The sequence below is a fragment of the Sturnira hondurensis genome, unplaced genomic scaffold (assembly GCF_014824575.4).
Source record: "Sturnira hondurensis isolate 20B ecotype Veracruz unplaced genomic scaffold, ASM1482457v3 Scaffold0007406, whole genome shotgun sequence".
Lineage (NCBI taxonomy): Eukaryota > Metazoa > Chordata > Mammalia > Chiroptera > Phyllostomidae > Sturnira > Sturnira hondurensis.
Genome location: NW_028080037.1, coordinates 13,643,074 through 13,664,432, shown reverse-complemented (window position 1 = coordinate 13,664,432; position 21,359 = coordinate 13,643,074). Strand labels below are relative to the sequence as shown.

At 51.8% G+C, this 21,359-nt stretch overlaps 1 protein-coding gene across 3 annotated transcripts in view; it reads right to left on the bottom strand.

Annotated features, from left to right (window-relative positions):
* The window catches only part of SEZ6L (seizure related 6 homolog like), a 173,510-nt gene that overhangs the window by 40,618 nt on the left and 111,533 nt on the right, over window positions 1-21,359 (bottom strand). For all 3 annotated transcript variants that reach the window (XM_037052380.1, XM_037052381.1, XM_037052382.1), the window contains exons 5-9: window positions 19,472-19,657; window positions 15,687-15,852; window positions 12,873-13,039; window positions 11,534-11,728; window positions 9,912-10,050 (exon numbers count right to left, since the gene is read on the bottom strand). In XM_037052380.1, coding sequence (XP_036908275.1) covers window positions 9,912-10,050; window positions 11,534-11,728; window positions 12,873-13,039; window positions 15,687-15,852; window positions 19,472-19,657 — 853 coding nt within the window. The remainder of the gene's footprint in view (window positions 1-9,911; window positions 10,051-11,533; window positions 11,729-12,872; window positions 13,040-15,686; window positions 15,853-19,471; window positions 19,658-21,359) is intronic.

Here is a 21,359-nt window from a genome sequence, read left to right as displayed (position 1 = left end):
CTAAGAATATACCATCTTGCAGTTCAGGCAAGATCTCCACAGGACAGTAGAGATGGTGATTAAACATACCATAGGCTCTAAATAAGGGGAAAAATCTCCAAATCTGTACGTGCAGTTATAGGTGAAATAACACTTTTACAAAAGATATTTTTCTAGAAGACCATTAAAAAAAAAAACCCAAATCCAGACCTGTTCAGAGTCTCTTTATGTCCATTTCTGATCAGATTCCCTAAAACCACATAGCACAGTGGTCAGAGAACGGGTTAGTAATCCCATTTGATGGAGGAGTAAACTGAGTCCAGAAGGGCCCAGATCCCAAGGCCTGGGCTCCTTCACTGTGCCTCACAGCCAGTGCCAGACGCGTCTGCTTCTCGGCACTGTGGATTGTGGAGGGGCCCTTCAGCCCAGTGCTAATTTGGTTTCAATTTAATTTGATAAAACGGCAGACGGCACAAGAAAGCACGTCGACTCCAGGGAAGACACAGAAAACCAATCTCCTTGGCTCCCTAAAAGGACACGTGAAAGCCAAAAAAAAAGAGCAGTTTTCTTATTTCCTTCTCATTTTTCCTCTCATTTTCCTCATCTTCCTCCCTCCCTCTCTCCCCAACATCACCAAGTGCTTGTCTGCGTCAGATTCGAAACCCAGCCCTCGCCCAGTGGTTCTCAGTCCTGGCTGCGCGTGGGCCTCGCAGGGGAGACTTCAAAACTCAGATGGTGCCCAGGCTGTGCTCCCGACGAATCAGATTCTCCGCATCTCCGGGGGCGGGGCTCTGGCATTGCTTTCTTTAAAGGCCCAGGGGGGGTTCCACGAGGAGGAGACCCAGACTCCCTTTCCCACAGTTGTTTTTCTTTCTCATTCCTCCTTCCCCTCCACATCTCTCTCCTCTCAATCAATTCTCTCACCCCCCAGAGGAAGGAGAAGAACAAGGGCACCCCGAGCTGGATGTGCCTGTCTATTCTCTGGGGTCCCCCATGGGCTGGGCTGCTTCTCATTTCCACTCCCCAGACCGAGCTGTCAAGGTCAGTGAGGTGACATTTCACACCCAGCACTGTGGCCTGGGAAGCCCAACAGGCCTGGGCTGCTTTGTCTGCTAAGAAATCAGCCCTTAGTCACCCTGCTGTTTGTGCTCCCCCTGGAGACACAGTGCAAAAAGGATGAGCTCTGGGTTTAAATCCTGAATGTGCTGGTTTTCTGGCTGGGTGACCTGGGGAGAGTGGCCTCACCTCTCTGAGCCCCGCCTGTAAACTGGGCATGAGATTGTTGAGAGCTGTAAACGACATAATTAGTGCCAGAAATTCAATGAAAGGGGGATCTTCCATCTGTAAAACATTTTTAATGAACTAGATGGTCTGCTAAGAGGCGAGGGGTGTAGCAACAAACTCTGGTGCCGGGGACCTCAGCGAGAGGCACCCACTCCTCTGTCCCATCCATGCTCCCTGAGGAAGGACAGATGGCTTGCCCGGTCTGGGCTTCAGTGACCCCCGATGAAAATCTCAGAATCTATGAACTGTGAAGAAAATTCCTTAACAAAGGACACAAAGGGCCAAAACCACTTCATGCTTCCCTTCTATTCAGTGGGTGGTGTCTGGTGTGTGCATTGCTGTTTGTGCACGAGGTATGTAATGTGGTGTGTGTTGTACGCATTGTTGGTGTGGTGTGTGTCAGTGTGTGGTGTGTCCACGGTATGTGGTGGGTGTGCGTGTGCGCCTGTGCGGAGGAAGGTGGGCCCGGGGCTCTGCATTGCTGGGGGAGGTTTCTGGAGCCCTCCCCAGCGGGAGCTGACAGCAGCTGCGTGTGTCTCCTGCCATTCTGAACCCCTGCCGTGACGTGCCCTCTGGAAGGCATCACCTCAGTGTGGCTCATCTGAGCTGTCAAATGCCTCCCTGTAAGTCCCGGTTGGGATCGATCGTGGGCCCTATGTGGGAACTGTCCTCCAGGCAAAAAAGAACTTTCGGGAACCAGGGGGACACATCCCGAGCTCTCCCTGGAGGCACCAGACAGGTGTGCAGCGGCTTCCTGGGGCCCTGGCTGTCACAGGACCTGGTCAGGGCTTCTGCTGCGGCTTGGCTTCCCTTCTTGACGCCTCCCTCCACCCTGCACCTCTTCCCCGGTGCACTGTCTAAAGCACAGGCCTGCTCAGAGCTCTCCAGGGAGGCCAGCTGCCATTGGGATAAGATGGGTTCCATTCCGTGAAGCTGGGCTGAGACGTGATGTAGGGTGTGGCTTGGTGTGGGACAGCCTGGTCCAGACGCTGGCACCCTTATGTCCAGCTGGCGAGCCACCGAACCTCTCTGGGCATCCTGCCCTCATCTGTTACATGGGGAACATACCTGTGTGACCCCATCGGTTGTTTTGAGGATGAGTTAAGGTAACAGAGGTAACTTGCTCAGAATCGAGTTTGGCACACACAGTCAGGGTTCAATCCTCAGAGTTCCTGTCATCTCAGGGCCCCGGGAAAGTCTAACGCAACACCAGCCACACACGCTCGTAAACACTTGCCGAATAGTAAGTGCCTGAGGCCACTGCCTGTCAGGGATTCATAAAGCAAGTAGTCTCAGCTCCCGGGATGTCAGGTCTAATTGCGTCGGGGCGTTTTGCGCTCCCAGGTGTGCACCAGCCAGGCTGTGTCCCAGCTCGAGACAGGGAGAGGTGCCCGCCCAGAGACACTCTCGGGATCGCCAAGGCTAAGAGCCCAGCGTGGCCGAGGGGCAAAACACAGCATGCGTTGGGGAGGACCTATCTAGAGGCTGTGTGTCCCAGGCAGTCCCTTGCGTGTTGGGGGAGGGGGTGGAAGCAGTCAGGGGGCATCCCTGGGTAGCAGCTTTGGATGAACCCACTTCATCCCTCACTGTCACCCCCAAACCCCAAGCTCGGCCTTTGTATGAGCTTGGTGTGTGCGTGTTCACATGATGCAGCATGCTCCATGGAAGGAATGAATTCATCGTCATCCCCGCCATGGCTGCCCATGGAGTTACTGAGTGCATGTCACGTGCCAGGTGCATGCCAAGTGTCCGTCCATGCCAAGTCTCACAGACTCTAAGAGGGGGGTGCCGTAACCGTCCTCACTCTAAAGACAGGAAACCGAGGCTCAGAGAAGTGAAGTGACTGCTCCAAGGTCACAGAGCCGAGAGGGGGAAGAGTTGGGATCTGACCCCAAGGCTTCCTCCCACGAGCCAAGGCCTCTTCTTCTTTCTGAGAAAGTTCAGGATCTTTCCAGAGTGTTCTCCTACTGGATGGAAGCAGCACGCAGAGAGGGGAACATTTTCTGATCTTTCTAGATGGCCAGGAATTAAGCCTAAGGCGCAAATCTTGACTCCTTCATTTCCTAGCTGGGGATGGCAGGCAAGTCTCTTCACCTCTCTGAGCCTCGGTTTCCTCATCTGTAAAGTGGGGACAGTGATGGCCGCTCATAGGGTCCTTGTACACACTGATGTCATCTGGAGCTTTGGGCTAGAGCCAGAAGACCTGAGCTCTGACCTGCACCCTTCTTTGACTATGGAGGCTTGAGTGCAAAAATGCTTTCAAAGCTCTGCCTGTCCCTGTGTTCGCACCCTTAGCAGCGAGGCTTCGAGACTCACTCCAAGAAATGGAGTCTAGTTCTCCGCCCCTTAAAGCCCTTGCTTTCCAACTGGCCATAGGAGGTGGCCTCTGATGGTTCTGCTCATTGTCTTGGAACCCTGGCCAGTCACCATGGAAAGAGGCTTGCACTAGCGGTTGGAGGGTGACATTCATACAGCAGAGATGAACCACCTCTGCCAGGGCCTGCCTAGACCATCTGACACAAGACCATCTGACCATCCCCCCAAATACACGAGAAAGGTCAGCTGCAACCCACAGAGCCACCACCCAACCTGCAGCTGCCCACAGACACGAGCGAACCTGCTGAGACCAGAAAAATCACCTTGCTGACCTGTAGACTTGTGAGCAATGCTATAGGTTTGCTGTTTTATGTTACCAGGTTTGGAGTAATTTGTTACACAGCAGTAGCTGACTGATAGAGTAGTCTAGGGGCAGTCTCTTCTCATCTCTGGGCCTCAGTTTCTTTACCTGCAACCTGATGGAGTTTGGGCTTTATGAACTTTGCTGTTCCTTCTTGGATTCCTTAGACTTTTGGTTCTAGAAAAATCCCATCTCCCTCTGCTAGCATTGGAAGATTTTTCATTTCTATAGTGGTTGTTTCTCCCATGATTTCTCTTAGTGTCTGCAGATCTGTACTTCTGGGGCCAATGCTGCCCTTGACCCTGGAGCTTCCTTCTCGCTGGGCTCTCACGCTGAATTCTTGCAGCCTGAACGAGCTCTGTCACTGAAGGACTGAAGTGCCTCTGGACAAGGCACTTAATTTTTAGGGGTTGGAATTAACTTAGCACAGAACAGATTGGCAGCAGCTGAAGAGATCCATTCTGCAGCTATCAATCATAGGGTTATTGGGGTTTGTTATTAGGGCCTTTTATTTCCTGGTTAAAGAACTGTGCAGGGACCCATAAACAGGGGGAGATTTAGGGCTGGGCTTTGCAGTGGAGCCTGGAAAGCCAGCTGAAGCCTGGTTGGAGTTTGTTTCTTTTAGACATATGTGTATGTTTGCAATAAGTGCCCAGGAAATGGGGCATGGGGAACCTCCCTGAGCCAAGGTTTCCTCTGTAAGGTGGAGCGAGGGCTTTCTCCCTCAGGCAGCACCTCACCACCATGTATTGTGTGGTTAGAACACTGCCTTTGGTCCCAGGGACCTGAGTTCGAGTCCTGCCTTGGCCTCTTCACAGCTGTGCGACCTTGGCAAACTTCATCTCCCTGAGGCTCAGTTTCCTTATGTGTCAAAAGGGGATAGTCACAGTGACATCACAAAGGTTACTTTGTAAGAGTGAAATGGCTTAATGCGAATAAAGCACTTAGTAACCGGCAAGTAGTAAGTGCCCAGTAAACATCAGACTTGGCTTTGACGATGATAGGGGTGATGATGGCCCACATCAGTGACGAACACAATACGGGCTCAGTGTTTAGTGTAAAACCTGGCTTGTGATGGGGGTGAAAATAGAGTTAGCTGTGGTTATTTGTCTGTTTCATGTCAGCAACCTTACTAAGACCTTTACACACTCACCACCTCTCTCTTTTCTGTAGCAGACATTCACTGAGCACTTACTGGGGGCCAGGCTCCGGGGATGAAGTGAACACCCCCGGGGGGGCAGGTGTTGCCGCTACCTGAGGCCCCAGAGCTAGTGAGCGGTACAGTCGGGACGTAACTGCAGCTCTGTCTGATGCTCTTCCGTCTCCTCTGTCCCGTGGCATTTTCAAGGTTGTGGCCTCTGTGCTCGGCTCTCACCACCACACTGAGGCTGTCTTTCTGGTCCTAAGTCCGACTTGCTGTGTGATGCTCGGTCAGTTACCTCCCCTCTCTGGGCCCCTCTCAGCTCTTCCACTCTTTGATGCCTTCACTAATAATTCCTTAGTTGTTCTGTTCTCCTTTCTATGCTTTATTCTGAGAGAGGGGTAGAGGCAGGTAGATGGGCAGATAGATAGATAGAGATTTAACACATCCTTAAGGATTTAAAGGTTCCTGCTCCGTTGTGTTTTACAGTAAGTGGCAGATTCCTGGTGGAGCAGGGAGGTTCATGGCATTTGGGGCGTGAAGGGGGTTTACCCTGGGGGCTCCTGACTCATCCTAAGATCAGGCACCCCCCTTCCCCCCTCCAACACCAAGAATGCAAGGCAGGTGGTCCTAATTAATGCTGCAATTCCGGGCATCACTGGGTACCTATCAGTCACTGTTGTCACTTGCTGGAATCCTTTGCTCACCTGGGGCCCCCAGAAAGCCCTGCCCCCATGACAGTTTGACCAACTGACCCTCTTTAAGATACTGTTTGGATGTCACCCTCTCTGTGACATTCCACAACCCGCAGAGATAAATCCAGGGCCCCACGACGTCTCCACCCCCACCCCACCATCCAGAGCGCGTTGCCTGCTTCTCACCAGGTCTCTGTGTGGCCCTTCTTCCCTTCATGAACTTGAGCTCCTGAGGCCTGGGAGCCCCACTGTGTCATCAAGGACAGGTAGCTGGGCCCTCCCCATAGGCTGTTCAAGTCCATGAAGGCGGAGGCTCTCGTGTGTGTGCATACCCTGTCCTCTACTGGCTGTGTGACCCGAGGAAGCCACTTAACATTTCTGGGCTGTCATGTCCAAATCCACAACATAATAACGCCTACCCGATAAGGATTCTTGGCCATTGTAACCTCCATGTATGAAGCGTCAACTATGCATCAGGCCCCGTGCAACGGTGCTTTGCATGTCTCATTTGGGTAGCCACCCCTCTGTAATGATCTCTAGTCACATGAGCTCTAAATCACACACTTATTACCTCCACATAATAACATTCCTGTTCATTATTGCTCATGGATAGGAACTGCGCAGCTCAGAGCCTAGCACACAGTAGGTCCCTCATAAATGGTATATTAAATGCATGCAGCATCAACAGACCCATCCAGTATACAAGGGAGAAAAAGCGCGCCCCCTCCCACCGCCCCCCCGGCCGGGCACATGTGGCTGGGCCCTCATGACCAGCAAACACTCCCCAGCGCCTCCTACTGGCCACCCACCCCCCTCTGCCTGCAGGAGAGTCGCTCTCTTTCCCGCCGCTGTGATAAATAACAATTGCCAACACTTAGGCAGGGCTGAGGGGCCCTGAGGACAAAATTATTTTTACTATCAAACCCAAATTGGTTTACTAAAACTGTCAGCAGAAACCAAGCGAGATAAATTAAACCCAGCAGCTCTCGGGCCTCGCGTAACCCTCGCTGGTGAGATGCTATTTGCACTCCCTCCGTGGGAGGAAAGAGGTGCCCAGCCCAGATGCCACTCTGCCAGGCGTGTGCTGGGCTTTTTCAGAGGAAGCCTCAGCCTGGTGACTGGAGGGCTGGGCTCATCCCCCTCCGCTGCCTCTGCTGCCCCGTTGGGGTGAATCTGGACACCCCAGTGCACCCCTCGAAGCCCAGTCCGACCCCACTGCTGCCTGGAGGTGTGTCCTCATGGCTGCCACTCCCGTGTCACTGAGCTCTGGAGACGCAGGGCTCCCTCCTCTCAAGGGCTGGTAAGGACCTCAGACCCTAGGGACACAGCAAACAGGGTTTGAATCCTAGCTCGGCCAGTTCCCAGCTGTGTGACCCAGTCGCTCTGCCCTCTCTCTGAGCCTCAGTCTACGCATCTATTCAATGGAGGTCACCGTGGAGCCCACTGCAGGTGCTCGTCGGGACGATGCCTGGGATGTGATTGGCTGGGATGCAGCAAGTGCACAGCACAGGTTCGATGTTGTGGACAAATGGGAAGAGAAGGGTGCCTTCCTGCTTCCGGACCTTCGTGCAGGAGGTTCCTTTGAGCTGCAACACCCTTCCCTCCATCTTTGCCCATCTCCGATCTGCCTTTCAGGTCTCAGCATGGGTGAGGGATCTCTGGGTTGGCACTATGGACATTTGGGGTGAGCTCGTTCTCTGTGGTGGGTGGGGCTGTCCGGGGCATTGCCGGGTGTTGAGCAGCATCCCGGAGCTCCACCCACTCGGTCCCTGTGGCATTGACTCTCATCACCAACTGTCACCACCAGAAATGCCTCCAGACACTGCCAATGTCCCCTGTGGGCAGAATCGCCCCCGGTGACTTAGATGCCGCTTCCTCAGGGACGCTTTCTCTCCCTGCCATCTACCAGCTCGCCTGTCCCATTCCCAGGCCCGAGGGCCCCGGTCCTGCATCTTGCTGTGCCATGTCCGCTCCCAACGCGGGCTCCCCGGGGGCAGGCCACGCCTGCCTGGCTCCCGGCCGATGCCTCCTTTGCAGTGGGTGCTCAGTACATGCACGTGGAAGCGAATCAGCATGCTCAGTGGGAGGAAGCACCGTCTTCACCACGTGCCCCCGGTGACTGCAGTCGGACTGAATCGGCCCTGGATGATGTGGGTTTCGTGCCCCACGGAGGATGTGGAAGCTCCCCCTGGAGGGGCAGGTCTCTTCCCGCTCCGACCCCGTCTGGGAGCCCGTCTGTGGTCCCACATCCCTTTCACCGTGGCTCAGCGTCTGGCACGCAGATTATATCCAGAAGGACATACGGCCTTCCCAAGCCCCGCCCCCCGTGGCCGCCCCCTCGACCAGTGGGTCTGGGCATCACCGGTTTGGAGCGTCTCTGAAATCCTCTCACTTGGACCCTAACTCTAAGTCTGTGGCGGCCAACCCTTAAACACCATTACTCTCTGAAACCTCCTCTTGGGGGCCTTCCCATTGTTGCTATTTTGCTTTTAATTTTTAGGCAGTTATTTCCTAACCGGATGACTCACGATGTAAGAACCACGGTGTACTGATAAGCGGAGGCCCTCTCCTGGGAGACTCTTCACGCTCTGTTTGCCTTTCCCCCTCCTTGGGCATCATAGGCGCCTGGACGTGAATTTGAGCTTACGTTCTGGCCAAGGAATTTTGGGGGCGTGTGTGCTGCAGAAACACGGATGTTAAAGACCCTCTTCACCGTTCGGAAACACTGGGCCCAGAGAAAAGCCCGAAGTCACTCGGCTCGGGGGTGGGGGGTGGGGGGGTGGAGGAGATGGAATTCTGGTCCGGGTTGGCCTGGCCCCAGGTCCACGAGAGGTGGGGCCTGTGAATCTCTGAGTCAGTTAGAGCAGGAGGTCCCGGGACCACCTCAGAAGACACGGCCGCGCTCTCTCTCAGGGACAGGTTCAAAGGATAGTTGCTGATGACTTTGCAAATAATTTCCCTCTTTCCTTGCAAAGCTCCTCTGCAGAGCCAGGCAGCCGGAGCCCTGCTTCCCAGCCAGCTGGGTTTGCACTTCACTCAGCTTCGAGAGGACGGCTGACCTCAGAGGTCATGGCTGCATCCAGAGAGGCTCTTTAGAACTTGGCATTCCCCCTGGCCCCCGCCACAGTGTCTGGGTCTGCCCGGAAGCCTTTTCTTCTGCTTCTCCGGACACCGCCATCCGTCTATGTCCCCTTCTCAGCCCCGTCTCACACGGGGGCAGCAGAAAAGAGCGTGAATGAGCAGCCACAAAAGCCTGGATTCAAATTTCAGCTCTGCCACTTGCCAGCTGGGCGATCCGAATCCAGAAGATAGGATACCAGGCAGGGTCTTTTTCTGCGTGAGGATTACCTGAGATATACACGTTTAGAGCTAGCATCGGCGCGTCTGGCCCCGTTCCCTGGGAGTGCCCCGGTCCCTGGGGAGTTGATGGAGGGCGTTCTAATTGGAACGTGTGAAAGGTACCACCCCTGAGCACAGGAAGCAGCCGCAGCCAGTAAGTCCATTCACCACAGCATTTCTGCATTAGAGATCATTTCCTGAGCACTTGCTATGTGCCAGGCTCTGTGTCAGACCCTGAACAGAGTTACATCAGACCAGGCCCCGACTGCAAGGGCCTCTGGTGTGGCTGAGAGAGACAGCTAGGACATACACTGCGGCAGTACTGGGGACACTAGACATCCGGGCCTTCAAAAACGCTGTGCATAGTCTCGCCACAGGGCCTTTGCATATTCTGTCCCTACTGGGTGCATTCACTCCAACTCATCCTTGAGTTCTGCGCTTTAGTATCAGGTCCCCAGGGAAGGCTTTTCTGATCTTCCCTTTTATATCAAATCCCCATTACATGACCTCTCAGCGCCACACGCCTATCCTTCCATCCATTACCAGAGTGACAGAATGCAGTTATTGGTGCGTCCCTCACTCACTGCCTGCTTCCTCAGTATAAAGAATTCCCCGAGGATGGAGGCTTTCTCTCTGCGTGTACAATGCTGTTGCCTTCACCATTGGGACCCCAGTCATTTGCACAGCCCCTGACACATAGTAGATGCTCATTTAATATTGGCTGAAAGACTAAGCAGGCCCAGTTTCTCCCCCAGTCTGCACACAGGGGGTCGGGGGCCCCCCAGGAAACACTCACAACTGGATGTCTAAGAAGATCCGCTTTTCCTCCCCTACGTGGATCTTCCAGACGCAGTCTTCGCCTTCCACGTACGGCTCTGGCCAGTTTGGGGACAGCACCACCCCAGCCACAGCAGAGAGCTCCCCACCGCACATGGCTGTAAAGGACACAGACAGACAGACAGACACACTTTATTTATGAGGAAGCCAGGATGGCACGGCGGTTAAGACTGTGGGCTCTGAGGTCACATGGCCACAGCTCGCCGGGGTCGGCGGACAGGGGCCTTCACCCCGGGAAGCCCATACAGGTCTGTGGGCTGTTGAAACGGGCTGGCCACCTGCCTCCTTTAGCTGAGGGTTGGCGAGGATGGGGCTGTGGCTCTGTCAGGACGAAAGGCCGAGCCCAGAGTTCCGAGTGGCACTTCAGCTGTCCTGCTCTTACGCAGGGTGAGTAGTGGCTAAGAAACGGTCCCTTCAGGCCGGGTGGACCTGGCCCCGAGGCCTGCCTTGGCCACCAACACACTCTGTGGCAAGGCAGGCAGCTCCTTGGAACCTCCGTTTCCCTTCTCTGCAGAGCGGGAGTAACACCACCGCTGATGCCATCGGATCATTCGGAAGCTTAATGGAACTCGGGGGTGTCAGACACAGCGCAGGGCCTGGCACAAGGTGAGTGCTCAGGAATTCTTAGCCAGTGTAACTGCGAGGGCCCCTGGCTCTGAACTGGAAGCAGAGAGAGGACCGTCCCCGGCATCTGGCCCTTTAAATTCCACTCTGTGTTTACCGCTTTGGAAAGTTCTCAGCGTGGCAGAGGCCAATGCACCAATAAATTCCGCTCTGTTAAACCAGCACATTTAATACAGAGATCAATCCCTCACCACGGCGGGGTTGTTATTTCACGCCAACCACCATCCAGGTGGCAGCTGCCAGGAGTGAGAGAGGTGTCTCTTCATTACTTCCACGCTCCACGGGCATCGGCTCAGGGTGCCCCCCTGCGCTCAGAATGGGGAAATGGGGAGGGTGGGGCCCTGGGGACCTAGGTAGATGAGGGTTCTGCATAGCCAGCACTGTCCAGGGGGCTCAGACCACAGGTCTCTGAGGACAGAGAGTTCCTTTCCTGCCTCTGTCAATTACCCTCATTGGGTTCACAGGCCTGTCATTCATAGCCTCGGTTTACTCATCTGTAATTGGGGTCAACAGGAAGGGTTGTAGTGAGGATTAAATCAGACAACACCCACACGGTCCTTGGCAGAGGGCCTGAAACACAGTGTCGGCAGTCCCGTTAACAACGCTCACTATCATTACTATTACTAACTGGGTCCAGGACGGCCCCGTGCTGTTGGGTAGAGGTTAGCGCCACACGAGGGTGCACTGCAGAGGGGGCCATAGCCCTGAGATCTACGCAGAGACCTTGTCACCAAGTTGCGTGCTAGTGGCTTGTGCCTGGAGAAAGAGGCACCTTTTCGAATTGATGTATTCTGCAACTTTCTCAAGGACAAGCAGCAAACCTGACCCCAAGGACAGTGAGTCCTGGAAAGGGTTCTTATACTCGAACTGGAGTGTAAGGTGGTAACAGGCCTCTACATGGAAGCCTTGGCTTTTTCATCTGAGGGGGGTGGAGATCCCTGGGGGGGGGGCACTCACCTCTGCACAGGGGTTCCGTGTCATTCCAGTACGGGTCCCGCATGTTGACACACTCGATGACGGCCGGGCCCTGCTCCAGAGAGTGGCCGGGGTCACAGGTGAACTCCACGACAGTCCCGATGTTGTAGGTCAGGTCGGACGTGGTGAAGTTCCCATTCTGAATGTAGGGCTCGTAGCAGTGGCCTTTCTCAAAGGCTGGGCAGGGGACACAAGAGAGGGACAGCAGCTCAGATGAGCCAGGGGCCACTCAGAGTGCAGTGTCACAAAAGACAGGCCCTTCCTGACACTTAGGGATGCTCCCAGGGACACGGGTACCAGACTCTGTGATCTGGTTCCAGCTGACCTGCTGAAGGAAGGGCCCTCAGGCCATTCACTTGGCTTCTTGGGGTTTCATTTTTTTTAAAGATTTTATTTATTTATTTTTAGAGGGCAAGGGAAGGAGAGAGGGAGGGAAATATCAATGTATAGTTGCCTCTCATGCATCCCCTGCTGGGAACTGGCCTGCACCCCAGGCATGTGCCCTGACTGGGAATCGAACCAGCAACCCTTTGCTTTACAAGCCAGCCCTCAATCCACTGAGCCACACCAGCCAGGGCTTTTTATTCTTATTTAAAATGGAACTAAGAATCTCTGTCCTCCCAACCCTGCCGAGTTTTTATGTTTAAATTCCTTTCAGTGTCCCGTATGGATTCTTTCTATGAATTCTTTCTATTCTTCCTTATTCTTTCTAAGACTGAGAGTCTTGATTTCTGCCATTTGAAACCATAAATGTGTCTAAGAAAAAGACCAACTTTTCTTAGGGAAGATAGAACAGAAAGTTCCCCAAGGCACATGCAATACCGAAGGGCATCCTTTCTTAAAGGGCCAGGACTACACAGAACAGGCCCTTGCTAATGATTCTGGGAGGAAGAGGGGGCTGGACTTTAGGGGGTCTCACTGAGCACAGCAGAGCTTAAAGGACCAGACTCAAGCTGGACGGAAGTCTTACTCCATGTTTTTTTCTAACCAGTGACCTTGAGCGAGTCACTCAAGTCCCCTAACCCCAGTTTCCTCAGTTAAAAGATAATAACAGCTCTCACATTGCAGTGTGGCAAGCGTTAAATGCACACTGGACATTAGACACTAGGCACATAGTAAGTGCTCAGTAAAGAGTAGGAATTGTTATTAGTACAGCTAAGTCTGCTTCTGCAAGGCGGAGAGTTCATCTAGCTGCTGGGTCTCCCTTATCCCTGGGAGGTATCCCAGATTGCTACCTCCCAGGACCCAGTTCCCGCCCTGCCATGCTTCCCCTGATCCTGCCCTACCACCCCAGCAGAGGGGAGGCCCCATGGACCCTCACCCTCGAACCGGATGTTGAAGGAGGAGGCTGCCCGCGCCTGGTCGGATGTGAACTCGATTCGGATGCTGTTGCCCTCGCTCAGCAGGCCCTCAAAGGGGACGCTCTCGGTTTGAAAGGAGTCGTAGAGAAGAGCAGACTTGTTGGTCAGTCCGCTGTAGACCTTCATCCTGGCAGTGGGGAGGGAGAAGGGGGCCACTGAGAGTCCTCTCAGGTCATGGACATGCAGCAGCAGGAGGGGTGTGCAGTGAGCACCTTTCAGCCCCAGATTTGAACCTCAACTTTACCCTGTACATGCCCAGACAAGCTGCTTTACCTTATGGAAGCTGCTTCTTTGTCTGCAGAATGTTTGCCCTGGACTCCTGGATTGATTCTGAGGTTGTAGGAGAAGTGATGTGTACAGAGAATAAACCGGGCTAATTCATTGATAGTAATTATTGTTACTAATTGGAGAGTTGGGATTAAGGAGCTAATATCATTCCTGAAATAGTGGTACATGTAGTCAGACAGTTGGAGTCCCCACTCTGTAACCTCTCAGCTCTGTGGCTTTGGACAAGGACACTCCGCCTCACTGAGCCTCTGTTTCATCATCTGCAAAATGGGTACAATTCCACCTGCATCAGACTGAGGATTATAGACAGTGGGTGTAAAGTATCCAGGATAGAACAGGTATAGAAGTCAAACTTATTAAGCATTTGACCCCTAACAGGCTTTTTAATCATTGTTTCACAAGAGTTCTGATTTCCAGGTCCCAAAGCCCCACAGAAGTTTACATGCATCTCAACACATCTTGGGTCTCAGTTTCCACGACCGCAAAGGCAGGGTTTATAGCATCTTATCTGTCTTACAGGTAGGCTTTGAAAGTCTGATAGACACAGTGCCCTGAAAAGTAAAATGTGTTAGACAAAATGTTGCTATTCACTCTTCTTGCTATTAAAACCATTGGACACTCGGCTCTTTGCTAGTCTTAGTATTTTTAAAGAAATTATGCAAAAGTAGAGAAGAATATACACATTTGATAAGTTATGTTTTTGGAGTCATGAACAGGCATTTTGAGTTTTTTTTTTTACTGTGACCTATAAAAGACTCTTTATAATGTTGTCCAGATGAATTTCCAGTGTCATCAAAATGAATAAATGGTGGAGCTCTGGTCTGTTCATTTTGCCATGTCTCCACGGTGACTTGGATGAGGAGGGCGCTGAGGTAGAGGCCAGGAGCCACCCCAAGAGTAAGGGGGGGCCCCTCTGTAGTCCTGGTTCCTGCTGCATCCTGGGGGCCATGCCCCAAGGTCTAAGTTTTAGACTGTGCCCTTCACCACGGGTTCAAGGTTTGGCTTCTCCATCAATCTCTAGGAGGACAGACTGGGAATCTGTTGTTTAAAGAGCTCCCTCCCCAAGTCATCGTGATGTCACCGGGCAGCCCTATTGGGAAAGCCCTGGTCTACACTTCACGCTCCAAAGCTGTGGTTTATTGGTATGGAGTCACTCAGGGTAAGCTGCACTTGCAGGGGAGTGGACTAAAGAGCTGGGTGAGTTATTCAGTGGCCTGGTGTTTTCTATACGAATCCCTTCCTACCTAACGAGGGTAATGGTCTGAGTTTGAAAACCCAAAGAAGCCTGGAGACCATAAGCATGCACACCAGTGTGGGGAATGATTGTGGGGCTGGGGGTGGGGTGGGGGTGGGGACAGGAAGGCAAAGGGAAAAAATTAGGCCAACTGTAACAGAACAGACAGGAATTTTAAAAGAGCAGAAAGAACCTGACCGATTCCCGAATTCTAAGGTGCCGGCCTTCTGGAGGTGCAGTAAATGCCGTCAGCATCAGACCTGTGTCCCCTTCAGCACTCACTGCTCAAGTGTTTCCTGCCAGCTTTTTACCCAAAGTCTCCGAGAGTGAGCCGGCTGCACAGGCTCAAAGGGTGGATGACGATACTGGGGCGCTTGTGTGCCCAAGAGCATGCTTTCTGCAGCAGCAGATGGGAGGCGGCACACAAGGAGCCCAGCTCCCTTGCCCCTTCGGATGGACCACTCTGAGGCGTGCTCCACGCTGCCTCCCCAGGGGGCCACAGCGGCTCATCTGAGCGCCTGCGTCTCAGTACAGACTGTACTGACTCTCTCTTCCTCCTTCTCACGTTCTCTCTATTTCCTAGGATCGGCTCCCAAATAAACCGCTGTTCCTCACAGCCTTGTCACATCTCTGTTTCCAAGGGAACCAAGCCCAAGACAGCAGGTCTAAGCAGCTAAGGTCCTACTTTCCAAGAACATTCAAGAGTAGTCTGGTTTAAGGTCAGAGGATGTCACCGTTTTAAGATTCTGGACTCTGGGTGTGTTACTTAGAGTCTGCAGACCTGCTCTCACTTAGATATTGCATGGTGGCTTCTCCCTAGCTCTTTGGCGTGCATAAGTCTCATCTCTCTTCTACGTTCCTCCTGTTCTCCGTGAAGTCCAGTATGTGACTGGACACAGAGCAGATGCTGAGTGAACACTCTCTCTTTGTTCAGCTACAAAAAGTGATGATCAGGAGAGAGAATGAGGAGGGGGGGCGGCGTGTGGGGGGTGGTCTGGATTCCGTTTTTGCCTCTTTCCTCATCTTGCTGTGTGACCTAGGGCAAGTCCTCTTCCTTCTGCGTGGCCTGGTTGCCTTACCCGTAGAAAGAAGGATCAAAGCTGATGATTGCTAAGATTTTTGCCGTCCTCCTAGCTCCTTCGTTCTTGACTTCCATAAGCCAGAATTTTAGCCACTTCAAGACTCCAAGTTTCTAGCCACATTCTGACACTCTGGGAGAGAGGGAGGCTGGCCGGGGCCCTCAGAGGTTTACCTGTCCTTCTCATGGAGTGATAGCCGCTCAAAGTGGAGATGCAGCTTCTGGCCCTCTGGAGCTTCGATGGTCCACGCACAGAACTGACTCCCGTTGGCGTTTCCAGGGTAACTCGGGGAAAGGACGTGGCCGATGGTGGCGTTGGGCACCGCCCCTCCACAAGGGGCTGGGGGCAGAAAGTAAGGGTGAGTGGGTGCTGGGGGGTGAGAGAGAGAGAGAGAGAGAGCTCCATCCTCCCCGATACCCACTCCTACACATTCATGGGGGAAACAGGATGGTAGGAGAGACCAAGGGACAGCCCTGTACTCTGGGTGGGTTCCTCCTGTATGACAGAAAGTCTCACTCCATGATCAGAGCCATAACTTCAATGGCGCTGGCTGTGCCCTGCTTCTGAATTATAAAATGGTCATCAAGAAAGACATAAAGAGGCAGTTTACAAAAGATAAAATATACTTTTAGTACATGGCAGGCACTAAAAAATTCAGTGCCCCCTAATAATGAAAGAAATGCAAATGTAAACTGTATTCTGTTCTCATCCACCAAACTGGGCAAGGGGAAAAGTAACAATAACCTGGCGATGAGGGGGTGATGGGAAACGGTCACTCTCATTCAGGACTGGTTAGAATGCAAACTGTATGAACTTTCAGGGCAGAATTTTGGTGAAAAAGCTTAGACAGTATTGTCAAGCATTGTGACCTAATAATTAAGGTTCTGGGAATTTATTCTAAGAAGAGATTTATAGGTTTTCACAAAGGTTGATGAATGAGGATGTTCACTGCTAGACTTTTTCTAAGAGACAAAAAATGAGAAACAACATGAATATCCACTCACAGGGGACTGGTAAAATAAATACATTCTGCTCATGCAGTTTTTAAAGAGCCATGTTCTCAAAGAATACCTGAGAATATAGGAAAGCACTCACTGTATTTTAAACAAAAAAAGAAAAACTAGAAAGTGGTCTGCCATATATATTATATGGCATAATATCTTTTATATTTATGGTCAGTTGAGACCATAAATATAAAAGTGATTTGCCCCTGTATTCCATACATTTGTATTTCTTGAAAACTTCTTTCAACCAGAACCATATAATACTTTTATCATAAAGACCTAATAAGTATTAAAGAGTGGTTCATGAACTTGAAGAGTTCCCCAAGTGTAGAGAGGTAGTCCTATTTGTATTCTTAGGAGATAGTTGGTGCTCATTAAATGGGTTTTGGAGGACTGTACAACAGACAAGGACTTTCGGTGGGAGAGAAAGGCAGACAGCTCTCTGCTCTGGACTTGGCCGTGACTTAGAGCAAAGACATAGCCAAGGAGCCGCCCCCCCCCCCCCCCCCCCCCCCCGGCCCCGGTTCTTCTTTCAGCACCACGGACAGAGCACCACGGACAGAGCACCATGTCCCTCCCCAGGCTGCCTACCTGTCTGTCCTAAATTAGAGGGTCCAACCCGGCCTGAGCTCCGTATATGCTGTGGGTCTAGGACAAGTTACTGGAGCTCTCTGAACCTTGAATTCACTGTAAAATGGCAACAATAATCCCACCCTCCTTAGACAACTGTGGAGAGAAACCATGTTGCATGCAGAGGGCTCGGCGCAGTCCCTGGCACAGAGCAGGCGCTGAAGCAGAGCCGGCATGAAGGTCCTATGGGGCAGAAGCTAAGGAGGTGGAGGACACTGTCCATGAGGGGGGTGCTGGCCATCTGTCCCCCTGAGCTGCTCATCATTTGCTGCCTTTCCACCCTTTTCTTGCTGTATTAAGCCAACGGATAGCTCTGTGCTGTTTCAATTTGCTAGCCGTGGCTCTCCATCTATCTTTCTTAGCACAAATTAAGGCTTAATTTCTCCTTGATTTCACACATAGATAAAAATTAACGTGAGAGAGGTGTGAAGACCAACAACCCTATGGTTTGGGTTTTTTTTTCTTTGTTAAAAGGAAAAGAAGAAAAATTCCGAAAGGCCTTGGGGGAACAATACTGCAACCATTAAATCTCAGAATTTATTATCAGCTTTCATTTGCTCTCTGGATTACACTGATTATGGAGGGCAGGAATTATTTTTATTGTTCCGAGTGTTCTCCTTGTGTGTGGCTCATGGCTTGGCGCATAGTAGGCATTTGGTTAATACGGCCCCTTTACTCCCTTGGACTTTGGAGAATAAAGGACTTTTGAGAATCTAATAAGACTTTGCTGTCTTGGTAGCTGAGAGTGGTCAAGGCTTTGCCCACTGGTGCAGGAACCGGGTGGCACGACCCAGTGCCTCTCAGTCCACAGTGTGCATGTGGGGGGGCATGTTAAGATGTATATTTTGATTCAGCTGATCTTGCATGCGGGCCAGGACTGTGCATTTCTAATAATCTCACTCGTCTGCAGACCACATTTTGCATAGTGAAGGTGTAGTAAGGAAAGAAACTTGGGAGAGTAGGATTCCGGACTCAGTCAATTTCTGTCTGGTGACTTCGGGCAAGTGCCTTCACCTTCACGAGCCTCAGTTTTCTGATCTGTGTGATGGGGATAAGGGTTCCACCATGCACAATTGCTGTGAGAAGTTATTGCAGCCTTGGCATCGTGCTCAGTACATATTAACTGGGCTCGTGGCAGCAGCCACACCAAAAGTACAAGCAACAGCAGAAAAAATAGATAAATTCGACTCCGTCAAAATCGAATACTTTTTTTTTGGTCTCAAAGGACACTATCAAGAAGTGAAAGGACAAACCACGAGATGGGAGAAAATATTTTCAAATCATATAGCTAATAAGGGTCTCATAGCCAGCATATATAAAGGACTCCCTCAATTCAACAATAACAAGTCAAACAACCACATAAAATAAATAGGCAAAGGCTTGAATGGACGTCTCTCCTAGAAGATGCACAAATGGTCAAGGAGCACGTGGGAAGCTCAGTATTACTGGCCATCAGGGAAATGCAAATCAAAACCACAATGAGACACCACTTCATACCTACTAGGATGGCTGTAATAATGAAAAGAAAACATGGAAAATAACCAAGTGTTGGTGAAGATGTGGAACATTTGTTCTCCTGAACATGGTTGGTGGGAAATGGGGGTGCAGCCACCGTGGGAGATAGTTTGACCGTTGTTAAAAAGTTAAACATAGAATTGCTGTGTGATCTGGTAGTTCTACTTCCGGGTCAAACTTCTGCTCCTCATACCCGAGAGAAATGAAAATACATGTTCATACAAAACTTTCACACAGATATTCATAGCACCATTATTCCTAAGAGCCCAAAGTGGAAACAACGCAAATGTCTACCAATGAATGAACAGATAAAATGTGGTCTATCTAACAATGGAATATTATTCAGCCATGAAAAAGGAAATAAAGTTCTGATACACAGTATGACAAAGGATGAACCTTGGAAACAATATGCAAAGCGGAAGAAGCAGGTCACAAAAGATCACCTATCGTGTGATCCCATTTACAGGAAACGTCCACACTAGGCAAATTCACAGAGACACAAAGTGTATGGGTGGCTGCCCGGACAGAGGGGGAGGAGGGAATGGGCAATGGCTGCTAACGGGGACAGAGTGCCCACGTGGGGGTCTGGAACTGCACAGTGGGGACGGTTGCACAGCACAGGGAATGCACGAGACATCACGAATGGCCCATTTTACGTGGCGTGTGTCCTGCAGAAGTTATCTGTACCGGGAGCAGTCTGTCCCCTGGGGGAAGAGTCTAAGCCTCAGGTCGGTCTTAATGCCCTGGGGGCTGGTCTCTCCCCTCTCACGGAACCGCGCATGCGTGGTCCGGCTGAGGCCGCTGTGTACCTGAGCAGATGGGCTCGTGGCTGCTCCAATGGGGCTTGGAGGCGTTGATGCACGTCAGCGTCTTGGCGCCCTGGAGCTCGTACCCCGGGTGGCAGTGGAAGTGGGCCACGCCGCCCGAGTGCAGGTCCATCACTGTGACGTCCCCGTAGTCCGGCCGGCGGGGGAAGTTGCAGCTCAGCATGAAGGCTGGGAAGAGAAGCAGAGGCAGGCGGTCACCCCTCCGAGGGTGGCGACGAGAACGTGACCCACTCCCGGGGGCCAGCGTGTGCGGAGGAGGAAAGCTGAGGCCCTGGAGACTCGGGGGGAGCTGGAGGAGAGTATGTCTGTCTCTCCTGGATTACACGGGGGTCACGTGGTCCAAAGTTCCCTGCCCTGGCTGACCAGAGAGAGCAGGTTGGGGGAGAAAAATGAGCTCCCATGCCTCATTTGAGCCTCTCTCCACATGGACCTAGAACGGCCTTCTCCTTGGGGAAAGAAGGGGCAGGATCGCCCTTGTAGGGATAGTCCCACCTACACAAATGCTTCAGGACCTTGTGAAAAATGCAGACTCTCAGACCTGAATGAGAACAGCCAGCTCTTTGGGAAATGTCAGAGGAGAGGTACGTGGCTGGGCTTTGGAGGGAGACCGACTTGAATTTACATTCTTACCCCATCGCTTGGACAATGTGTGACTTTGAGAAAGTGATGCGGTGCCCTAAACATCACTTTCCATAACCTTTCCGGTGGAGTGGACAATTGTCCCCACTTCCCCAGGGGTGGTAAGGATGACATGGGAAATGTCTAGCACATGGGCGGTGCCCACTGTCCCGGGGGTGACAGCAGGGGGGTGGGGCTCTGTCGAGTTCCTCAATTTTCCTAAGAGGATGTTAAATTCCTCTTAGTTCCACCCCACACTGTGGTCTGGTGTCTCCTGTAGCACAGGGTACCCTCAGCACCCACGTGCGCGACTCAACAAGGATTTCCCCCATTTTTTTAAATCAGCAAAGACAACGATATTGAAATGCTGGGATGAAATGAACACTCCCATATACAGCCATCCACTTGTTTCAGAGAAGTTAAAAAGGAATCATTTTTCCAGATATTTGGTCCATCTGACGTGAGCGTGGATGGTCCCCAGTTTCCACATGGCTGGCTACTGACTCCACCTTCCACTCAGATATTTGGAGAGTTAAGCAGGAGGCGTTCCCGGTGACGGGAAGTAAGCCAAGGCCATGGGAATTGCCCAGGAAGGGGGAACTTGTGAAAACGAGGGAGAGAAAGAGAGAAAGAAGACAGAATGGAGGGTGGGGGGTGAGAAGAGGGAAAGGGGGACAGGGAGAAACAAAGGAAGCAAGAAAATACAGAAGTGGAGAGGAGGAAGGTGAAAGGAAGGAAGGAAAGAGAGAAGTGAAGGGAAAGCAAAAGGTGATGCAGAAGCAGATGACATGGAAAGAAAGCAATGTTGCAGAAGGAAAAAGAGACAGGAGCCTTGCACCGAAGTCTACGGACTGTCAAGTATCAAACGCAGGAGCTGTGAACTTGAAAGTGGGGAAACCTGGCTTTCTTTTTTTTTTTTAACTTTTTAAAAAAATATTTTATTTATTTATCTTTAGAGGGGAAGGGAAGGAGAGAGGAAGAGAAACATCAATGTATAGTTGTTTCTTGTGCATCCCCTGCTGGGAACTGGCCTGCAACCCAGGCATGTGCCCTGACTGGGAATCGAACCTTGATCATCTGGTTTGCAGGCCCGTGCTCAGTCCACTGAGCTACACCAGCCAGGACTGGCTTTCTTATTCTCATGGACATTTAACGGCACTGTGGTGCTTCCTTCAGCCGCGAATGTAGGAACAAACTGCAACACAGCTGTAGGCTCTCTGACTTTGTCATCGAGAGAAATCAGATATTTTCC